This window comes from Plutella xylostella, chromosome 26 (assembly GCF_932276165.1).
Source record: "Plutella xylostella chromosome 26, ilPluXylo3.1, whole genome shotgun sequence".
Lineage (NCBI taxonomy): Eukaryota > Metazoa > Arthropoda > Insecta > Lepidoptera > Plutellidae > Plutella > Plutella xylostella.
In genome coordinates, this window is record NC_064006.1 from 7,692,041 (window position 1) to 7,711,427 (window position 19,387).

Consider the following 19,387-nt stretch of genomic DNA (forward strand, 5'->3'; position numbering starts at 1 on the left):
AGAATACTTCGCCGCGCTACTTATTCTTAATTGCGTATAACTAAGACGTTACTCAACCGGCTGAAAATAGGTATTTAGTAGACTTATCTTAGGTTTCGGACATTGATGTATTGCCGGGCGAAACGGAACGTTTTTTGTTTTTTTCCCGCCGTCGGCAAAGGTTCGACCCGTTCAGCCACCATGTAATTAGGTGGTTTTAAAAAACTTTAGGTAATTAATTGTTTTGCTTTGTGTGCTTAAAGTGCTGCTTTTGTGTGTATTAAATTTATATTTATTGTTGACATTCCGTGCCGTGCGCCTGCATAGTATTTTTAACTCTTAGTTAATTTTTATTCATTATTTTTTCGTAGCGAGGGTGAGCCTGGCTGTTTGGAATTTGTGTCGCAATTAAAATATTTGATTCGAAAAGAGAAATCAAAATAATGGCGCGAATCATGATCATAACACATAATGGCTGCTTACCTAACAGATATAATTAAATTATTCTAATTATTATGAAGAATATGAAGCTGGCTTATAAGGCGTGGTGCTTTTATAACTGTAAGTAGGACCCAATTAAGCCATCAGTGGAATATAATTAGTCATTGCGATTAATTGAATGACATTTGAAATCATGGTGTGTGGGTGTGCGGCTAACAAACGTAATCAGACTTTCAATTGCCTATTGTTGCCTTCATTGGTGGAATTATACTTAAGTACCTCCCATAATCGTTCAGACTTAGGTTACCTACTTAGTTTAACATAACGGTAGGTAAGCTGTGGCTTTATTGGCAGGGGGTTAATCATCAGCCTATAGCAGTCCACTACTGGACGTAGGCCTCTCCCAAAGCACGCATCTGGATGGGATCTAAAGCTTTCCACTTCCAATATTTACCAGCCATATTATGCAAGTCGTAACCTTATCTAGCCGGCGGGCGTCCAACCCTACGTTTGCCTAGTCGTGCTCTCCAGAGTAGGATTACTTACTTTCCAAGGGGTTAGTCTTACCTATAAATTATATCTAAACAAAACATCTTACACTCAGCTCTAGGCCAGCGTGGTGGACTAGGCATAAAACCCCCCCTCATTGGAAGGAGACCCGAGCCCCAGCAGTGGGGACATGATGTGATGAGGGGTAGTCTTCCATAGGTTCCCGTGGGCCTGCGGGGTTGGGCACCGAAACTCTCCGCTCGGACACTTAAAAGTTTTCTTTACGTTCTCGGTTTGCAGGGCAATACACGGCCACTTTTCCTGGCTCCACTGTAATAATATAATATTTATTCAGAGGTGGCTCGAACCCGCTATCAACATACAGCTATCTAATATTTACATTCCTTTTTAACATGTACACTGCACCCAATCTTAATCTCTGTTTCCCTCCATCCAAAGGTTGTCTGGCAGAGATCGCTTTTAGTGATAAGACCGCCTTTTGTACCCTAATTAAGTTACATTTTGTTAATTTTATTATTCTGTTTTGGTGTACAAATAAAGTGTATTCTATCTATCTATCTATTTACCTATCTAAATATTGTGTAACAAGCAGTAGTTACCTAAATGTAAGTTACCGATACCTAGGAAGGAATAAGAGGTGCCTACACCTTAGGTACCTACGAACCAAACTTAGTCCTCCGAGCCACAAGCATTTAGTTTTTTTTAATATTCATCAGCCATTATTATCTTAACCATTATAACTAAGTATAGGTAAGTATACGATATTATAATATCGTGACCTCATACTTAAAGCTAGCGCGCCAAATGGCGTGCTTGCAACCATTTTCTGTGACGATAAATTAGCAATTCAAACAAATTTAGCTTAATAACACCGGCTAAACTCGGTAACCAATTGTGTTAAACCGTAATTAATGCCTTCCTAGCCATAAATTTTATTCTACGCGAACCACGGTCACGATTTGTTAAATAGCTCTTTGTTTTTGAACTCACTATGACCGTAGTCATTTATTTATGTAGTTAGGTAATAAATAGACTTATTAGTTACTACTTACTTAAAAGAGTTAAATTAACTGGACCAAAAATGGCTACACTGATTGAACATGTGGCTACAACTATTACGACTATTGTCATATAATTGTCCACAGCAGCTCCTGAGACGAAAATAGTAAATGATACCGATTGAATAAGTATAAGGCCAGTAAAAGAAAAATATATATGTATATATATATATATATATATATATATATATATATATATATATATATATATATATATATATATAAGTACTCTGATTGACCTTAGTCCTTGAGCTAGAGGAGAGGTGGGAATTTAAAGGATTTTTTTTGGCATAAAAGTTTTTTTGGTCATTGTTTTCTTGACCTTTAAACAGTAATTAGGTAGGTAGGTACTTACGTTAAGAAAGTTATTACTACCATTGTAAATTCAAAAGTACTATTACAATACTACTAACGCCATCTAGGTACCTTGTGGAGTAGTCTCATAGTTCTTGTTTTGAGCATGGTGACAGAATGTTCACAGAGTATTCTCTGTGGTCATTGTCATTATGACATTGACATTTTACAATCAGCTGTTATCACCAAAATTTCAAACAATAATTTTCCATTGCAAAATTTGCTAAAAATCATATTTGTATGAAATATTAACACAAACCATGTTTTTTTATCGCTTCCTTTTATAAATATTTACATCATTTAAGTATACAGTGATTCTTACCTATGATAACGAGCTTCTTATACATGGGGTATAGGTTATGCAGCGCAAAATGTTTGGTGCTCGGTCTGAGCCTAACTTTTATCATGGGCTGTTATCTAGCATCAGTATCAATACCTTCAGGTGTGTAATTCATTTATTTTCTATACATATTGTTACTCCAATACAGTAAAATATCAATATCTATGTTAATACCTTACAGAACAGAAGATGTTACCTGATGCTGTGAAACCTAAAATATCTCACTCTACAGCCAACAAAAAAACCTTAGCAATACTCGTACCGTTCAGAGATCGATTCGAAGAGCTCCTGGAGTTTGTACCGCACATGTACAAGTTCCTGGACGCCCAAAATGTACCGTTCCACATATTTGTCATTCAGCAGAAGGACAACAACCGATTCAACCGGGCTTCCTTAATAAACGTTGGGTTTTTATACACGAAAAACGTTTACGACTACATAGCAATGCATGATGTTGATTTGCTGCCTTTAAACCCAGATTTAAAGTACGATTACCCGGCTTACGGGCCACTGCACATATCATCACCGAAAACTCATCCCAAGTACCACTATTCAACATTTATTGGTGGTATTCTTCTGGTGAAGAAGGAGCACTATGAGCTAGTTAATGGAATGTCAAATAAGTACTGGGGCTGGGGGCTGGAAGATGATGAATTCTACGTGAGACTGAAAGAAGCTGGCCTGAAGGTGACAGTACCGGCTAATGTTACTACAGGACCAGATGATACATTTTTGTGAGTAACTTTTAACTTTGCTTGCACAGAACTGACAAGATCTCCAAATAATCTAAGCAGAAATAGATTTAGAATATTCCTTTACTGTTCCATACTACAATCTCCTAATCTCAAAGCCTAACAAAATCCAGTCTTAATATCTCCTGATTACACTTAAAAATCATTAATCACATTATTATTTCACAAAATTCCAGACATATCCATGACAAGACCTATCGCAGACGGGACGGGCGGAAATGCTACAACCAGCGGGAAGTCACTCGTAAAAGAGACAGAGAGACGGGACTCCACAATGTAGCGTACAGGACGCACAGTGTCCACAACCTTACCATAGACAGCTTGCCAGTGACGGTTCTGAGTGTAGAACTAATTTGTGACAAGAATGTGACGCCGTGGTGTCAATGCCCCGAGCCTGTAAAGCCAAAGAAAACTAGATAGGACTAGACTAGAAAAGCCCTAGATTGGTAAGTCACATTCACATAGTTACTTTAAAACTCACGCCTAGTACTACTGTACTGAATTCAAAGATTGCAGTAGGTTTTTTTACAATACTCATCAATACTCTATTGTTTATTATTTTTCAGTATGCCAATATTACTTGATTGGATTTGTTTCTCTTATGTATGTATTTGCCTCGAAGTAGGTTGTAGTAGTATGGCACATTTATCCTTTTTTTGCAAGTTCCCTCACATAACACAGTTAACTCCATAAATATCTAATACACCTCTAAAATTCCTTAAATTTCCTTTCTTTTTTACTTTACATGTGATTTCTTGGAGTTGACTTCACTTTACATAAACTTCAAGCCAAATAGTATAAGTATAATAATTAATTCTTTTTAATTGATACCATTCGGAAAGACTGTATCATTTCATTCATTATAATTATTTTCTAATACGAGTCCACTAATACCTAATTGTAGTATTGTTATATTTTGTATCACATAAGTAAATTATTGTACATAAGAAATTTAAGTCACAAATTATGCATTTTATATTCATTTAAATAGGTAGGTATAGCTTTTAAACTAAAATCACTTATAGTTCTTTTTTATAAGTTTATGTATAACATGGTGTAGGGGGTATTAGGAATGAAAACGACAATAATTAACATAAAATATTATTTATTTCGATTTGTGGTTTTTAAGCGCGTGAGCTACAGTTGTAAGTAATAACATTTTATATACAAGTTTATATTGATTAAATATAAATCAATTAAATGAAACACTATTCTAATTCTAGGATATAATTCAAATCATACCTAAATATTACTGGTTTTCCGGATATTTATTATTAATTTTAAATCAAATAATTGATCATTAATTAATGATATTACTCATATCATAACATTAAAAAACATTGCAACCATTTAATTCAATTTGCATATATAAACTATATATATTTGTACATAAAGTAATAAACAATTGAACCATTTGTATTTTCATCTTTTATTGCACGTGCATCAAGCTATGTTTAACATAATATTTACTTTTTAAGTAACTTTTATGTGAAATAAATAAAATAAACAGGAACTTACTGGTATTTACGAACTAAGACCAGGAAAAAATTATATAATATTTGTGACTCAAAGTAATCCATATATTTTACAACAAGGTGGCCTTAATCGCTAAATAATTCAGTCAAACTGCTGATTTAATTTACTGGGATTTTCTATGGCTCACCATCATAAGTAGAACCGAGTTGGTCGTTTGTTACTAAAAAAAATACTATACAGCATGTGCTGTATTATTAAATTATTATATTCCAGCTTATTCTAGTCCACTACTGGACCTAGGCCTGCTCCTAGTGCTCTTAATATTAACAGCATGTTTCACAATGCCAGGATAAAGATCATCAATCTATTTTTCACTTTTAAGGAGCACACAATGTTGATATTTTTTTCACGGTTGTGCTTGTGATTTACATACATTTACAACCTGATTGGTCCATCGACATCGGCCAAAGTGTATTTGTTTCAGAGGGCCAAGTGTTGGTTTTCTTGACCGATGGAGATGTGAAAATGGACTCAAATTTGTATGGCGCGGAGCTAGCGCAGCGCGAGTACCGCTAGATGGCGACTCTGCCGCGCCATACAAATTTGTAAAAACTCGCATTTTCTTCATTATCATGAATATTGTAAATAACTTTTAAACTTATGCACATTGTTAAATTTAAACACTTCATTTACCGTTTGTGCATTTTAGTTATGAGTTTACAACAATGTGTAAGTTAAATTACATTTTTGTTTATGTATACTCAGTGAGGCAAAAAAAACTTCATCATCATCATCAGTCCGAAGTCTCTAATTATTTCATGAGCTGGTGATGATGATACAAGAACTGCGAAACCGTTATAACTATAGCTAAACTATAACATAAATGCATGCACGAAGCTATCACAAAACAAAGTAAGTATTCAGGCGTATAAAAACATAATATTCTATTCTATCTAATTGAGAAACACTTTGATATATAACATGAAGTAAAAAAAATCAGTAGGTATTCTATAATTATTAGCAGAATTACAGTATAACGTCCGCACATAAAGAAACAATATGAAAATGGCGGACTCACCCATGCCGTCTCGCTCTATTCGTCTGTATTACCGCAATTTTTTCTACTGTGTTAATTTTTGCGGCATATACGTTCACTTAACAAGGCTGTAAGCGGTAGTAGAATATTGAATGTTCCCTACCTGTTTTATTGCGATGGCGGTATAAGATAAAACATAGTGTAATGTACATAATAGGTACTGATCTATTATTTGAAGCACATTATTTGGGCAGAAGCAGATAAGTAACTAAATAATTAATGACTCGCCACAAGAGTTTCCTACTAGCGCAGAAAAATATACATTACTATATTCTATCTTCTCAAATCTTCCCATGATTTTCATCTTTATATTATTTCATGACTAGACCAGAAAGATACTAGTCATCCGCAAAATATAAATATTGAAACAGGCATCATTCCAAAAACATACACTTAAGTACAACATCTAAAACGAAACTAAACGCCCGACCAACTAAACTCTATTTTTTTTTAATTAAGTATTACTCGGTAGATTTTTATTGGTCGAGAATTTAGAAAAACGTTGAGATAGGAATGACATTAACCAACAAAGCTAGGTACAAACGATTGACAAAAAAAACTTATTAAACACAAAAATATTGTTAATCTTACAATCATATTTTTTATCCAAGAATTCATGATGAAATTTTAATTTTGTTCTTTGACTTCATAGTAAATCAAAAGTTTGTACCTCAATTCAAAATAGCACGAGTTTGTGTCATAAACACTACCACCACCACCCATATTTTTACTTCTGGTACTGGTAACAAAAAAGTTTACCATAGAGATTCAAAACAAAACACAAACTCGCGCGTAAAAACTACCGCTAATAACTTAAAAGCTCAAGAGATGTCGCTAGCAGCAACTTTCGTGACAGCTGTCAGAATGCTCGCGCCTGATTGGTCGGTTCGCGTTGCGGCTAGCGACCCCTAGCGGCTATTGGTCTAGACTGCGTCGCCATGTTGCTTGACGCCGCAGCATGTCAGCTACAATGCGCACGGACCGCCTCCCTACAAGGCCAAATAAAAAAAGAATTATATGGTAACATGAAAGATAGAGAAAGGTAACAGAGACAAAGAAAATAATCAAGCGATTCTGAACACGTTTTTTTGCATTGTTCTCTGGAAAATTAGATTTTCACAATGATTCATAAAGTATTTTTTAGAAAAAGGATTTTTAACTTTCCTAAATTATAAATTGGTACCTTCAGAATCGCTTATTTAGAGTTATAACTTCGGTCAGTGGTCTCTAGTTCCATACAAAATTCACTGTTTCAAGCCCAAAACGACACTGAACGCAGTTTTAACCCTAACATTAAGTATTGTTAAAGGTACATAAGTGTAAAAGATATACCTTTTGGCTGCCACTCACAAATTAGGCCATGGAAGCAGATATGTATTGGAAAAATAATCACAGTTTTGAAATAGGGGAGGTAGGCATTTACAATAATATAATTGACATCGACATTGAAGAAATGGAAGAAAAAAAACATCAAACAGCATTCACATAATAAATATCGACAAAGAGTTAGTTAAGTACAAGGTATGGTTAGCAACAGTGGCGGCTGCACCTCAAGTGCGCCCGTGCAACGCACTACCATTTAAAAACCTTCTAAATATGTACCTTCCTTCTTCCTATACCATAGTAGGTACGTCTAAAAAAGAACTTAAAAAAATACCAATAAGTATAACAACCGTAATACCTACCCTAAACAGAAATTACATAAACCTGATTATCTTTACGAGTTAAATTAAATCGAGCTGGCCTATTTTGATTTCTACTGCGAAAGAATTAGATCTTATTTTTGCTTGAACAAAAACGGCCTCGTGCGCTCGGATTGTCGCACGGGGCGAGCTCCTACATTTAGTATGAAACAGGATGGAAATCGCCTGGCGCGTGAGACGGAAGATGCTCAGTACAAACTGTATGCAGTTCTAGGATAAATTCGTGCGCCGCACGCGGCCGGAAATTGCCGAAATAATACGAATGACGCCACGGGAGGCGCGGGCGGCGGCCTTGACCGGTGGCGTAACCTACGAACGATGCACTATGCACTTGTCATGTCATTCTCACAGTTTCACCTTTCGCGCGCGAATACGTAATTAATTTGTTACTCTAATTATATTAACTAAGAAAGTAGTAAAGATTTCGTGAGTGTGTATGTGTGTGTGTTTGTGTGAGTGAAAATGAGTGCAAAATACAATATTGACTTCATAAAAAGCAATAAGACATTTCAAAATAGACTGGACATTAAATCTGCTGGGCCGCCTCGGCCTTTCCTCATCTTAAAACAGGAGTGCAAAACTAAAAATAAAATCTATATAAGTAAGTACCTACCTGAATTTTCAAAAGTGAAATGTACCTACAATAAAAAGAAATGGTTAGGTATGTGGATGTCAGAGACGAAATGCTTTATTTTGCTTTCCGTGTGTTGTTTTCGTTTCGGCGGAGAAGCAATTTCGCGTCAAAAAAGGAATGCAGAATTGATTTAAAATATAAATAAGGTAAAATATACTTATAATTTTTTTACTTCTAATTGTAATAAAATCTATTTTTTTCCAAAATTTACTAAACCCATAAAGTGCACCACCGGGTATCTGAGGCACCAGCCGCCACTGGTTAGCAATGGTCCTTTATCAAAAGTCACTTTCATTAATTTGAACTATTTAGTTAAATTTTTAGCTAGCTCTTTGTCAATTATAGCCTATTTTTTTTTAACAAACGAGTATCGAAACTTTTTAACTTCGTAAATTACCCATCTTATTACGTCAACATGGAATAATGTGCACGAAACATAATAACACCTAACACAGTAAGTACCACTCGTTTGTTAAAGAAATAGACTACAGTAAAAATACTTACCAAAGGGACTATCTACACAAAGTTTATGATGCTCTATCTACACAGTCAACATTTAATTAAGTCAGTATAGAATCTATAAAAACTTGCCTGTAAGTACTACCAAATAATACGTATTTAAATTCGATATTTTTACAAGGACTAGTAAATAGCTGCTAGGTGCTAGCGTACTAGCCCAATTTTTTTATTTTATTTTTTTATACAATTTGTTTTTTATTGAATCTATTATACTTAGTTTTTAACTCTCTAATAATATATTGTTAAGCTTTTTATAGAGAAATGGATTTAATGTTTCATTTTATATTTCAGAATATCTAATGTCTACTTGGCACTACCAAAATGGAAAATCGTAGGTAACTTTCCTAAAACGTTGAATATAAAGTTCGAAATTCTATGCATATCACAGGGCATTAGAGCCATTTGGAAGATTGTATACTAGGGGATATAAATTGGTGGTTTCTCTCAATTCAGACTTATCAGTCTATGTTTTGAATATTTTTGCTCGGCTGTAGCCTGTGGCAGAGCTAGAAAGATTATATTTGGTTAGAAGCTAGCAGTTATTTTGCTTTTTTTGATTGGACACTAGAACCGCAAAATTATTTTTTAATTCAATATTTTTACTTTATACTGCCACATAGAAAAATGTATACTTAGCTAGTAATTTTATCTTTCTTAGGTATATATAGGTTTTAAAGGAAGAAATATTGAATCCCTTCTACAAATAGTAACTACTAGGTACAGTATATTGTGCATTGTTATGCCTCTAGCCGAAAAAAGATTGGCTTATACAAACATGAGGCGTGAATATAGAAAAGCACATGAATTAACAAATTGTCTTTAGATACCTAACACTCAATACTATAATACTTTTGGCATACTAAATTGTTATCAACATACTTTATACTTTCAATAATACTCCAACATTTGTTATTTTAATTAAATTTTACTATATTTTATGCTACTCGAAACATTTTATCAAAACATTTACTTACTACCTAAGTATTACTAGCTAGCGATAAGAAATATTTAAGAAACAGATTATAATTAACATTAATAAATAAAATACTGAATTATTTATAATGTTTAAGTCTATGATTTAATACTCTTTCAACGTTTTTTTCTTTTGTAATTTTGTAATACTGAAATTATATAAGTATTTATACGACCGTCAGTTGGCTCATCTAGATAAGTTTATATTTAATCGTTATTCGCCAATTTACGAGGAAATTTGCTCTATGAACAACCCGAAAGCACAAAAAGATTATTACTATTTTAGATTAATTTTATATCAGACTGCCCACGTGTCGGTAAGTGGTCAAATCGGCCCTTTTACTTTTATGTTATATTATATCTTATGATAAGATTCTTATCGTTTGCATTCTATTTTGAATAAGTGTTTTTATCTCTTTTGTGTATAGATTTGCGCGACAAACCCAGAGAAGTTTCGAAATTAAAACCTTTACATTAGGCTTTAAGCTTTAAACTATAGCCTCGGTATCGCTAATGACATGTATGCCATGCTTCGTCAGCACCAACCTGACAATGTCATTGCAACTACGCGTCTTATAATTCCTGCCATCCTTCTCTCTCAACTTAGCATTCCTCATCTTTTCGCACAACTTACTCACTTCCGACCGTGACTTTTTGATATTCTCATTCTTTTTACCCGTGAGTTTCTTAATAGTTGATGACGAACAGCGTTTTTTTATCGTGTCTTTTGGAACGGCCGCGTCCACATTACCCTCGCTCACCCTACGCTTGTACAATTCGGCATCGACATCGTCTTTCGCCGACAAATAGCTGTCCAAAGACGAATACGTGCTTTCGGCGAAACTCACCTTTTCGTCGTGCGATTTTTCGCTCACAATCTTCACTGCTTTCCCGGGGACGTATGTGGCCGGGACTTTATCAATAAAAGCCTGTTTCGGCTTGCTATCAATAGGGCTGACGAAGTCTGTATGTGTGTAGGGTAGAAGATAGTGAGTTTTACGTGGTTTCTTGACCGTTATGGTCTCATCTACGATGTGGGGTTTGTCTCTGATGGATATGAGTATGTTTTTGAAGTTGGCTTCTTCTGGAGACGTCATGATGGTGTCTTGGGGTAACTTTTGGTCGTATTTAGCGATCATGTCGTGTAGTAGATTGTACTCACTGTATCCGGGTAGGCGTGTGGGAGAATTCGATATTAGTACGGTCGTCATCTGCGTATAACAACGGGGCAAGGGTTTAGAAATTGGGGCTGATTTTAGATACTTATTCAATTCTTATTACTATGAAAACAAAGACATATTGTTAGGAGAGTTATTTAATTATAAATTCAATTTCATTCATCCACACTACATACACAGTCCTACTATGACAGTAGTAGTATTCACGTGAGTGCTCTCTGATGACGTCATCATGAATTAGCTACCTCGCACTGTGAGGGAAGTCCACAATAGTATTCTGTACTCACATGACACTCGCCGCTAGTGAGTACAGCGCGCTCAGCCAGATGTACTCAATAACCGTACCATCAGTAATACACTTGGCACTATGAAGTTTGTCACTTTACACACTCCTATTATGGCAGTAGTATACTGTACTCACGTGTGGGTCGGCTTGGTTGAGTACAGTGCGTTATGTCTGATGTACTTAATGACCTCGTCATCAGTTCGCTACCTCGCATTGCAAGGGGTGTCCCACACTATACACAATAGTACACTGTACTCACGTGTGGGTCGGCGGCTGTGAGTACAGCGCGCTCAGTCAGATGTACTCAATAACCGTAATATACTTGTCACTATGAGGTTTGTCACTTGACACACTCCTATTATAGCAGTTGTATACTGTACTCACGTGTGGGTCGGATTGGGTGAGTACAGTGCGTTATAACTGATGTACTAAATGACGTCGGCGACGTAATCAGTTCGCTGCCTCTGCGAGGGGTATCCCACACTACAGGGTGTTACAAAATGAAAAGTTAACATGTAAGTTTCGGCTTAGTATACCCTTTTTGCAACACCCTGTATACACTAGTGTTGTACTCACGTGTGGGTCGGCGGCGGTGAGTACAGCGCGTGTACTCGGATGTACTCGAGCACGGGGTCGGCGGTCAGGTAGCGCGCGCTGTGGCCGCGGCGCACGAGCCGGCGTAGGACAGTTGAGCTGACCTCGTTGGGGATGTGGTTGGTTATTAGGGTTATGTTGCGCTGGAATTGGAACGAAAATGGGGTAGATTTAGTTTCAATGAGACATGGTGGCGAAAAGTATAAGGCCTCGTGCTCTCAGTGAGTCTCATTCATGAGGCAGAGTGTCCAAATTCTGGCATGTACCAATAAATTATTTTCAAGTATAACGACTTGAAGGAAAACATCGTGAGGAAACAAGCACATCTAGTGTAAGGACCTCCATTTTTTTACAGGTAGGTATTTATACCATTTTCCAGAACCAATGATATGTGTGACACTTTAAAATTTTCCATTTAACGCATGAATACTATTGCAAAATCTGTCATTTTATTGACAACGACCACAGATAATATATATTTCTTGAGTACACACTTTGGTAAAATGGAACGTACTAGAGACGGGACACATGAAAGTCGACGTTCTGAAATCGATAAAATATTAGAATTTTTTACATTGTATTATATGAACCCGACAAACTTTAAGGGTGTTTTTTACGAGTGATTTCATCAAGAAAACACCCCCATATGTGGGGTCAAATCTCAATATTCTAGGAATAGCGGCCACTTAGTTTTCATAAAAATTCATATTTTGAGATTCAAACGCCATCATTGTTGAGCTTATTTCAAATACTTTTAAATAAATACATAAAAATACCATCAAAGGGGGGCGATTTTCAAAGTTATTCAAGTAAATGTAAATTTGTGCTGTTTTTTTTTGTCAAAAAAACTAGATTCGGTGCTTGTAACATATTTTATGTAACTTTTTAGCAGTTTTGCATATTTTTATTCGATAGAGATGACTTTTTGCGCATAAAAGCATTTTATTTCACGTCCGTAAGGCGTTTGAATCTCGAGATATGATTTTTTATGAAAACTAAGCATCTAAAACTTTAAAATGGCCGCTATTTCTAGAATATTGAGATTTGACCCCACATATGGGGGTGTTTTCTTGATGAAATCACTCGTAAAAAATACCCTTAAAGTTTGTCGGGTTCAAAAAAAACACATTGTATGGTATTTCTTACTTACTTTCTCATCAAAAGCTTTAAAACAAACTATGATGTTTTTAATCAGAGTGCATATCTCTCTCATGCTCATGCTGCCTCTCAGAATAATAACAATTTTAATATATGTTATTAATAATCTACCTTCATGTAGTTCATCGATATCCTTCGTATAATTTGAGTAAAGTTTAATTTATTGTTTTATTATCCTATTGTTGTAGGAAAATTTCGGTCTGTATTTTGTCATTTTGTTTGTTATTTTTGTCAAAGTGCCGAGAAAGGCTGTTTTAAAACTCGGAATGTCGTGAGTTTGTAATTCATTTGAGTTTGGTTGATAGAACAAAAACAATTATATTACAGGACTGTGACTATTTGGCTCGGATAGATTGTTTGCAAGATGAACTGATCATCAATGTCTGTGTTTAATCTGACACATACAAATTGACCCGTACAAATATCGATAGGTACAAGTCGATAGAATTTTACTCTCGGACATCTCTAAAACTGCCAAACTCAAAACGTCCCCCATATCATTGGTTCTGGAAAATGGTATAGAACTAAATTTTACACATTTATTAGGCGTTTGACAGCTTCTTGACATATTTATAAGGCGGTTGACAGCTTCTTGACAGCGTTTAGCATTTTCTAAGTTTTTATGGTACCTAAGACTCCTAGATTGTCGATGTGTCCAGGACTATTTTTAACACGTATCAAAAACTTCTGTAAGTATAGATAAACATTATTTCAGGAAGTCCCTTCATTACTTTTATCCCACAAACGTATCTATCAACCTTTATCATTGCGAGACTATTTACGAGTCTAGTCTATTATTCACATTAGAAAAGGCGTAAGTATTTATTAAGAGTTATATCACTATTTGTTACATTTTCTATGTAGATAACTGTAAACACTAGCTCACCCTATGTTTGTAGAGGAGATCCGAGTCGTAGATAAACTTGTCTGGGTTGCTGCCACTACGAGTGATGACGACTAACCCGTGCCGACCGACTATCGCCTCTATCTGGAACGGGATAAGGATCAATATTGAGTGAAATGGATAACAATATAAAATGTATCTAGATTTACAAATATTATGATCATGATCATTATAACAATAAATGTAAGTAGGTATGTGTTTATGATTCGGAGTCACAAATATACCATAGTTGACAAAAGGTCAGCATCCAAACATAGCATCAATAGCATTTTTGATTGGTTAAAGAACAATGAGCTGATAATGATGTCGATTCTGAAGGCAGAAATTCTAAATTTAGAGCTGTCAAAACCTTAATTTCTTTGTTTAAAATTCGACTCTATGATTGTTTCCGTAAATGTCATTTTATGCTAGCTTTTTTTTTAGTTTGACAGCGTTCTCATTCATCATTGATGTCGATTCTGAAAGCCTACTTACTAATTTTAGAGCTGCCAAAGTATACATTTTGAATTACCGAATCATAAAGTCAAATTTTAAACAAAGAATTTCTAACAATATAATTTATGCCTTCAGATCATCATCATCGATATAATTGTATGTATGTGTATACATATTGTGTGTGTCTGTGTCTATCTGTCTATCACCAACATCGTCGTCGGCCCACAGGCCGGGGGTCGCGGAGCTCTCCAGCAGGTCGGCGCCGCAGAGCAGCCGCACGGCGACCCCCCGCGCCCCCCGCGCCTCCGGGGACGGGGGGAGCCATCTAGCGGGAACTAGTTGAATCAAATTGTTGTATTCCCTTCTAGCGAGCTTCGCTTCGCTCTAAAAGGTTTCCCGTGGGAATTCTGGCATAAAAACTACATGTGTTTTGCGCGAGCTTCACTTCGCTCTAAAAGAGTTTCCCGCGGGAATTCCGGGATAAAAACTACATGTGGACCTTCCTCTTAAATCCTTCTATCTATAAAAGAAATCCGCATCAAAATCCGTTGCGTAGGTACTTTCAGAGATACAAGCCTACATACATAGACACACACACACAGACGCGGAAAGCTACTTCATCTGTCACCTACATCATCATCGGCCCACAGGCCGGGGGTCGCGAAGCTCTCCAGCAGGTCGGCGCCGCAGAGCAGCCGCACGGCGACCCCCCGCGCCCCCCGCGCGTCCGGGGACGGGGGGTTGCCGTTTAGGGACTGGTAGTTGTCTGGCTCGTCGAGACTGGAAAAAAGTAGATGGTAAATAAGAAGTGTTATGTAGGACATTGCTTGTGTTGACAGACAATCCATTTATTATGGTGACAATCCCTAGTCCCAGCTCTGGTTATTTTCACCGATATGCTAATAAATAAAGAAGATAGGTTAGATAGATATGCCGTTTTCTCATTGAATTACCACTAGGGAACCTGTGACGGTTTTACTATATTTTCAAATTCCATTTCAACAGATATTGCACTCGCTACACAATGGCATAAAAAAGTGAAATGTGACTGAAAAAACGAATTAAGCTTACATACCCATTCATGTTATTAACATTGAGGATATCATCCGGCATCCACGACATACAGCCTTCAGAGTTGTTCTGGTAGAGGCTGTAATTGTTGAGGGCATCCTGAAATGATGTGGGCAAATAAATATAAACAACATTAAAACTAAGAACAAATTTAAAAAACATAGAAATGTGTACACTATTGGTTCATCAATTTTTAAGTGTGCTATGGATAGAGCTATGTTCGGGGTTCAATTAATGATTGTATCAGACATAAATTATTTATTAAAAATTTATCAAATTACGGTGAAGGAAAACATCTTGAGCAGCACCCTGTATACAAGAGCCCGCAGCACCCTGTATAAAACACCCCCATGTACCTGATGGTAGGCCAGCGACAGCCGGGTCCTGGTCCAGCCCGACTGCCTGGTCTCCCACTCCGACACCTTGATCCAGTCCGAGGACTTGAGAGCCAGCTTCAGCATCGCTATCCTGAAATTTATATGTGAGAGGATTTTATTATTGTATCAACCTGTTCGTTAACTTAAATCCTACTAATATTATGAATGCGAAAGTTTGTAAGCATATGTGGTATGTATGTGTGTATGTTTGTTACTTCTTCATGTCAAAACGGCTGAACCGATTAGCTGGCACCCTGGATTAACACATAGGCTACTTTTTATCGCAGTAATCCCACGGGAAAACATTTTAAGGCGAAGCAAAGCTCGCGGGAACAGCTAGTCTATTCATATTCTTCTTTAAATATGTCAGTGGCAAAATGTGGTGCCAGGTTTTCGACTGTGGGTATGGTAAAAGGCTGCTTTTATTTATACCTATGAGTTTTAATAAGTATAATACTTATGCATAGTTATGTACGTATTTTATGTGCTTAATAAACTATAAACTATTGTATCTAATAAATTAAAAAGAAAAAAAAAAAAAAAACACGCACTCACGCCTTGTACTAATGTACTCCCTTGCGGGGTAGGCAGAGGTGCATTGCTGCACCCACTTTTCGCCAGAGTGTTATGTTAGTCCGTAACGTAGTTTACGGGCACATCCAAGACCCGAGAACAAATATCTGTGTTTAAACAAATATCTGCCCCAGCCGGGAATCGAACCCGGGACCATCGGCTCAGTAGTCAGGGTCACTAACCACTACGCCATTCGGCTGTCTAATAATTCATAATTCATAGTGTGCATTATAACATTCATAAAATTGAAACGATTTCCATGTAATAAAACTGTATATGAAAGTGTTTAATAGTCGCCCAGTGTGTGTTTAACTGTTAATGGTTTTAATACTTAACTCGTTTTATCTGATGACCTTGGTCCTTGACACAGCAATGCATATTTATAATAGCTGTGACCTAAAGACCTCCCATACCAATTTTAAAATAGATTAGAAATTACATAAGCTAATTGAATCAATTAACAAAGCAAGCAACTCCCATATGGTTTTTTCATTCTCCAAGTCCAAAAACAAGCAAGTCTGACAATTAAACATACATACATACATATGCTCACCACTGTAATCCCTGAAGGGGTAGTCAGAGGTGACTTGCATCACCCGCTTTTCGCTGTACATTTGTACTCACGTGATAGGTCATGAGCCGTATCGCCGTTTTGAATGAGTTCATTTTGAATTAAACTTAAATCATATTTTGGAGCTGGGAATAGGAGTCAAACCCTACTTATTTTCATTATTATGTATAGTGCACTAACTCATATCAATTCTGATTGTGACAGATTATTTATTTATTTAATACCTTATTTCACAAATATGTATATGACATATGATTATCTTTTCTGTTTGAGCTTAACATCACTTTACTCTAGCATTCTAATGGCTTTTTTTTAGTCCTTAGATACAGAGCATATTCATATTCAATAACATACAATCATACCTTCTCCCTTAATATTTGTGTAGAACTGTAGACAACAAGTATGGTGACATTATAAACATTACCTATGATTAGCAGTGACTAGGTCTTTCTTCCCATAGGCATCATGTACGGGAGACATGATCCCTCCAACCACTGTCTCCATTCCCGAGGAGTTTATGTGGTCTCTCGCTATTTCTGAAAACAATTGGTACAATAATATTGCTATAAGTTCTAACAAAAAATCCATGGTAATAGAGCTCAATACTCAACCATTTATTACATCTATAAGGCTTAGTTTCAAAATACTCTGTTAGATCATTAACACCCCTGTACCATTATAACAAGTTATTAGTTGTTGACTTTTGACACATCTGTCAGGAATTCAATATGAACAATTTATTTTAGTTTACACTTACAATGTAACAGGAATGTTAATGATCTAACAGACTATGGTGAAACTTGGCCTAAGAGTTGGCCTAAGGGATGATCTTTCAATAGCCAGATAAAACATATCTGGGGAATAATTCTGATGCTGTTGTGTCTGAATGTTTGTATTATTAGACAGTGACAGCAACAATTTTATTCCTCAGATAACATTCCTCACATAACATGTATTGAAAAATGAGACCTTAGACAGGTGGTAAATATGCAGTAAGCTAAGTACTTATTCAGTGTAACTTTAAAGTGGCTGAACTGGTTTTTAGACGGCCAACATCACTGTTTATAACACCAAGCATTTTTATGTAAGTATTTATAAAGATTTACTTATAAGAATTTCTCCACAGTGAGTATAAGGCCAAAAGGCTATCTTGGAATCAGTACAAGAGAGTTAACATTTTTTTTATATCACCCATCTGAAGGAAATTAGATAACCAAACTATAAAAACCATGAAAGTGGAAGATTATTCATTATTCTTTATTATGACCTAGGTAATCAAGCCTGCCATCAGCTCTAAATACCTATAATGCTAAGGTTGAGATTGACACTATTTGACCTTGTAAGCAGTCATGGTCAAAATTTATTTAGGTACTACTGAGGTAGGTCACGTCAGGTCATAGCATGTCTGTTTTAACTAAAGCGGGGCTAATAAGGTGTATTTAGAGTGATAGCATAAGGAGTTAATAATCAAGGACAGATACCGGCATAACACTTGCAGTAAAAGGATATGTTGCAGTAAGGATATGATCAATATTTACATTACTCACCGAACATTCGCAAGTGCATGTAGGTTGGAGGGCTGAAACTGCCGCAAGCCATTAAAACTACTTTTCCTTGCGTCATTTTGAGGCGATTTGAACTTTATTTGATAATTTCAATATAAGCAGCCTTCTTCGCTGCGAATATCGGAGTTTTTGAGTTTTATTTCGTGTTTTGTGGTGTGTGTCAAATCCAAACCTAAAAATCGATTTAACACAATAATGACATTTATTAAAAAGGTATTTTAAGCCATATAATATCGCGTAACCATGTATACTTCTGCATTTAGCAGCTTTATATCAGCTGTCACTGCTGTCTGTGTCTGTCATCTGTCAATGTGAAGTTTTCTGAGTCACAATGTTGAATAAGAATAGTGTTGTACCTATTCAATATTTCGATAAAGTCGATAGGTATATCCGTAGATCTAAAAATACAAAAAAATAATCAAGCACCTTTTGCAACCTATAAAAGATAGTCTTCTTCTTCTTCCTTGCCTTATCCTTATTTAGGGTCGGCTTTGTTGGTCATGTCACGCCATTTTACCCTATCCTCTGTCATATCCGTCATATAAAAGATAGTATAAGTCCTAAAACAGATGTCAAATCCATACATTTTATCTTTCATTTATTCAATGAAAGAATAACTTAATTCACCGCATAAGCATATGTCAGAAGTCGTCATAGGAAAAAAAACACACACACACACATACATTAGTACAAGGCGTGCTTGTACTAATGTACTCCCTTGCGGGATAGGCAGAGGTGAATTGCTGCACCCACTTTTCGCCAGAGTGTTATGTTAGTCCCAATGTAATAGGGGGCGGGCCTATTGCCATTTTACGGGCACATCCAAGACCCGAGAACAAAT

General features: G+C 36.1%; 2 protein-coding genes across 4 annotated transcripts; one reads left to right on the forward strand and one right to left on the reverse strand.

Annotated features, from left to right (window-relative positions):
- Nucleotides 1–2,516: 2,516 nt before the first annotated feature.
- On the forward strand, nucleotides 2,517–5,671 carry LOC105398823 (beta-1,4-galactosyltransferase 7). Its single transcript, XM_011571055.3, has 3 exons — nucleotides 2,517–2,784; nucleotides 2,864–3,416; nucleotides 3,611–5,671. The coding sequence occupies exons 1-3, from the start codon at nucleotides 2,667–2,669 to the stop codon at nucleotides 3,852–3,854; spliced, it is 915 nt and encodes a 304-aa protein (XP_011569357.3). The 5' UTR covers nucleotides 2,517–2,666; the 3' UTR covers nucleotides 3,855–5,671.
- Nucleotides 5,672–6,485: 814 nt separating this feature from the next.
- On the reverse strand, nucleotides 6,486–18,750 carry LOC105398824 (nicotinamide/nicotinic acid mononucleotide adenylyltransferase 3). Of its 3 annotated transcripts, XM_048630673.1 has the most exons (10): nucleotides 18,529–18,748; nucleotides 17,406–17,517; nucleotides 15,817–15,928; nucleotides 15,465–15,559; nucleotides 15,106–15,169; nucleotides 14,600–14,692; nucleotides 13,937–14,038; nucleotides 11,875–12,035; nucleotides 10,683–10,995; nucleotides 6,486–6,995 (listed from the first exon to the last, which is right to left on the reverse strand). In XM_048630673.1, exons 1-10 carry the CDS (start codon nucleotides 18,602–18,604, stop codon nucleotides 6,972–6,974), a joined length of 1,152 nt encoding a protein of 383 aa, XP_048486630.1. In that variant the 5' UTR covers nucleotides 18,605–18,748; the 3' UTR covers nucleotides 6,486–6,971. The 3 variants fall into 3 exon arrangements, with proteins under 3 accessions (XP_048486630.1, XP_048486628.1, XP_048486629.1); XM_048630671.1 differs by lacking the exon at nucleotides 6,486–6,995 and having other exon boundaries at nucleotides 9,974–10,995; nucleotides 18,529–18,750; XM_048630672.1 differs by lacking the exons at nucleotides 6,486–6,995; nucleotides 14,600–14,692 and having other exon boundaries at nucleotides 9,974–10,995; nucleotides 15,022–15,169; nucleotides 18,529–18,749.
- Between the last annotated feature and the right edge of the window lie 637 nt (nucleotides 18,751–19,387).

What these genes read in the sequence shown, in the direction of transcription:
- LOC105398823 (XM_011571055.3), top strand. Translation starts at nt 2,667, where the DNA reads ATGATAACGAGCTTCTTATACATGGGGTATAGGTTATGCAGCGCAAAA. An exon ending in ATCAGTATCAATACCTTCAG is followed by an intron (nt 2,785 to 2,863) that starts GTGTGTAATTCA and finishes AATACCTTACAG; the next exon opens with AACAGAAGATGTTACCTGAT. An exon ending in GGACCAGATGATACATTTTT is followed by an intron (nt 3,417 to 3,610) that starts GTGAGTAACTTT and finishes ACAAAATTCCAG; the next exon opens with ACATATCCATGACAAGACCT.
- LOC105398824 (XM_048630671.1), bottom strand. Translation starts at nt 18,604, where the DNA reads ATGACGCAAGGAAAAGTAGTTTTAATGGCTTGCGGCAGTTTCAGCCCT. An exon ending in GCCTGTGGGCCGACGACGAT is followed by an intron (nt 14,039 to 14,599) that starts GTTGGTGATAGA and finishes ATCCCGTTCCAG; the next exon opens with ATAGAGGCGATAGTCGGTCG. An exon ending in TCACCGCCGCCGACCCACAC is followed by an intron (nt 10,996 to 11,874) that starts GTGAGTACAACA and finishes ACCCGGATACAG; the next exon opens with TGAGTACAATCTACTACACG.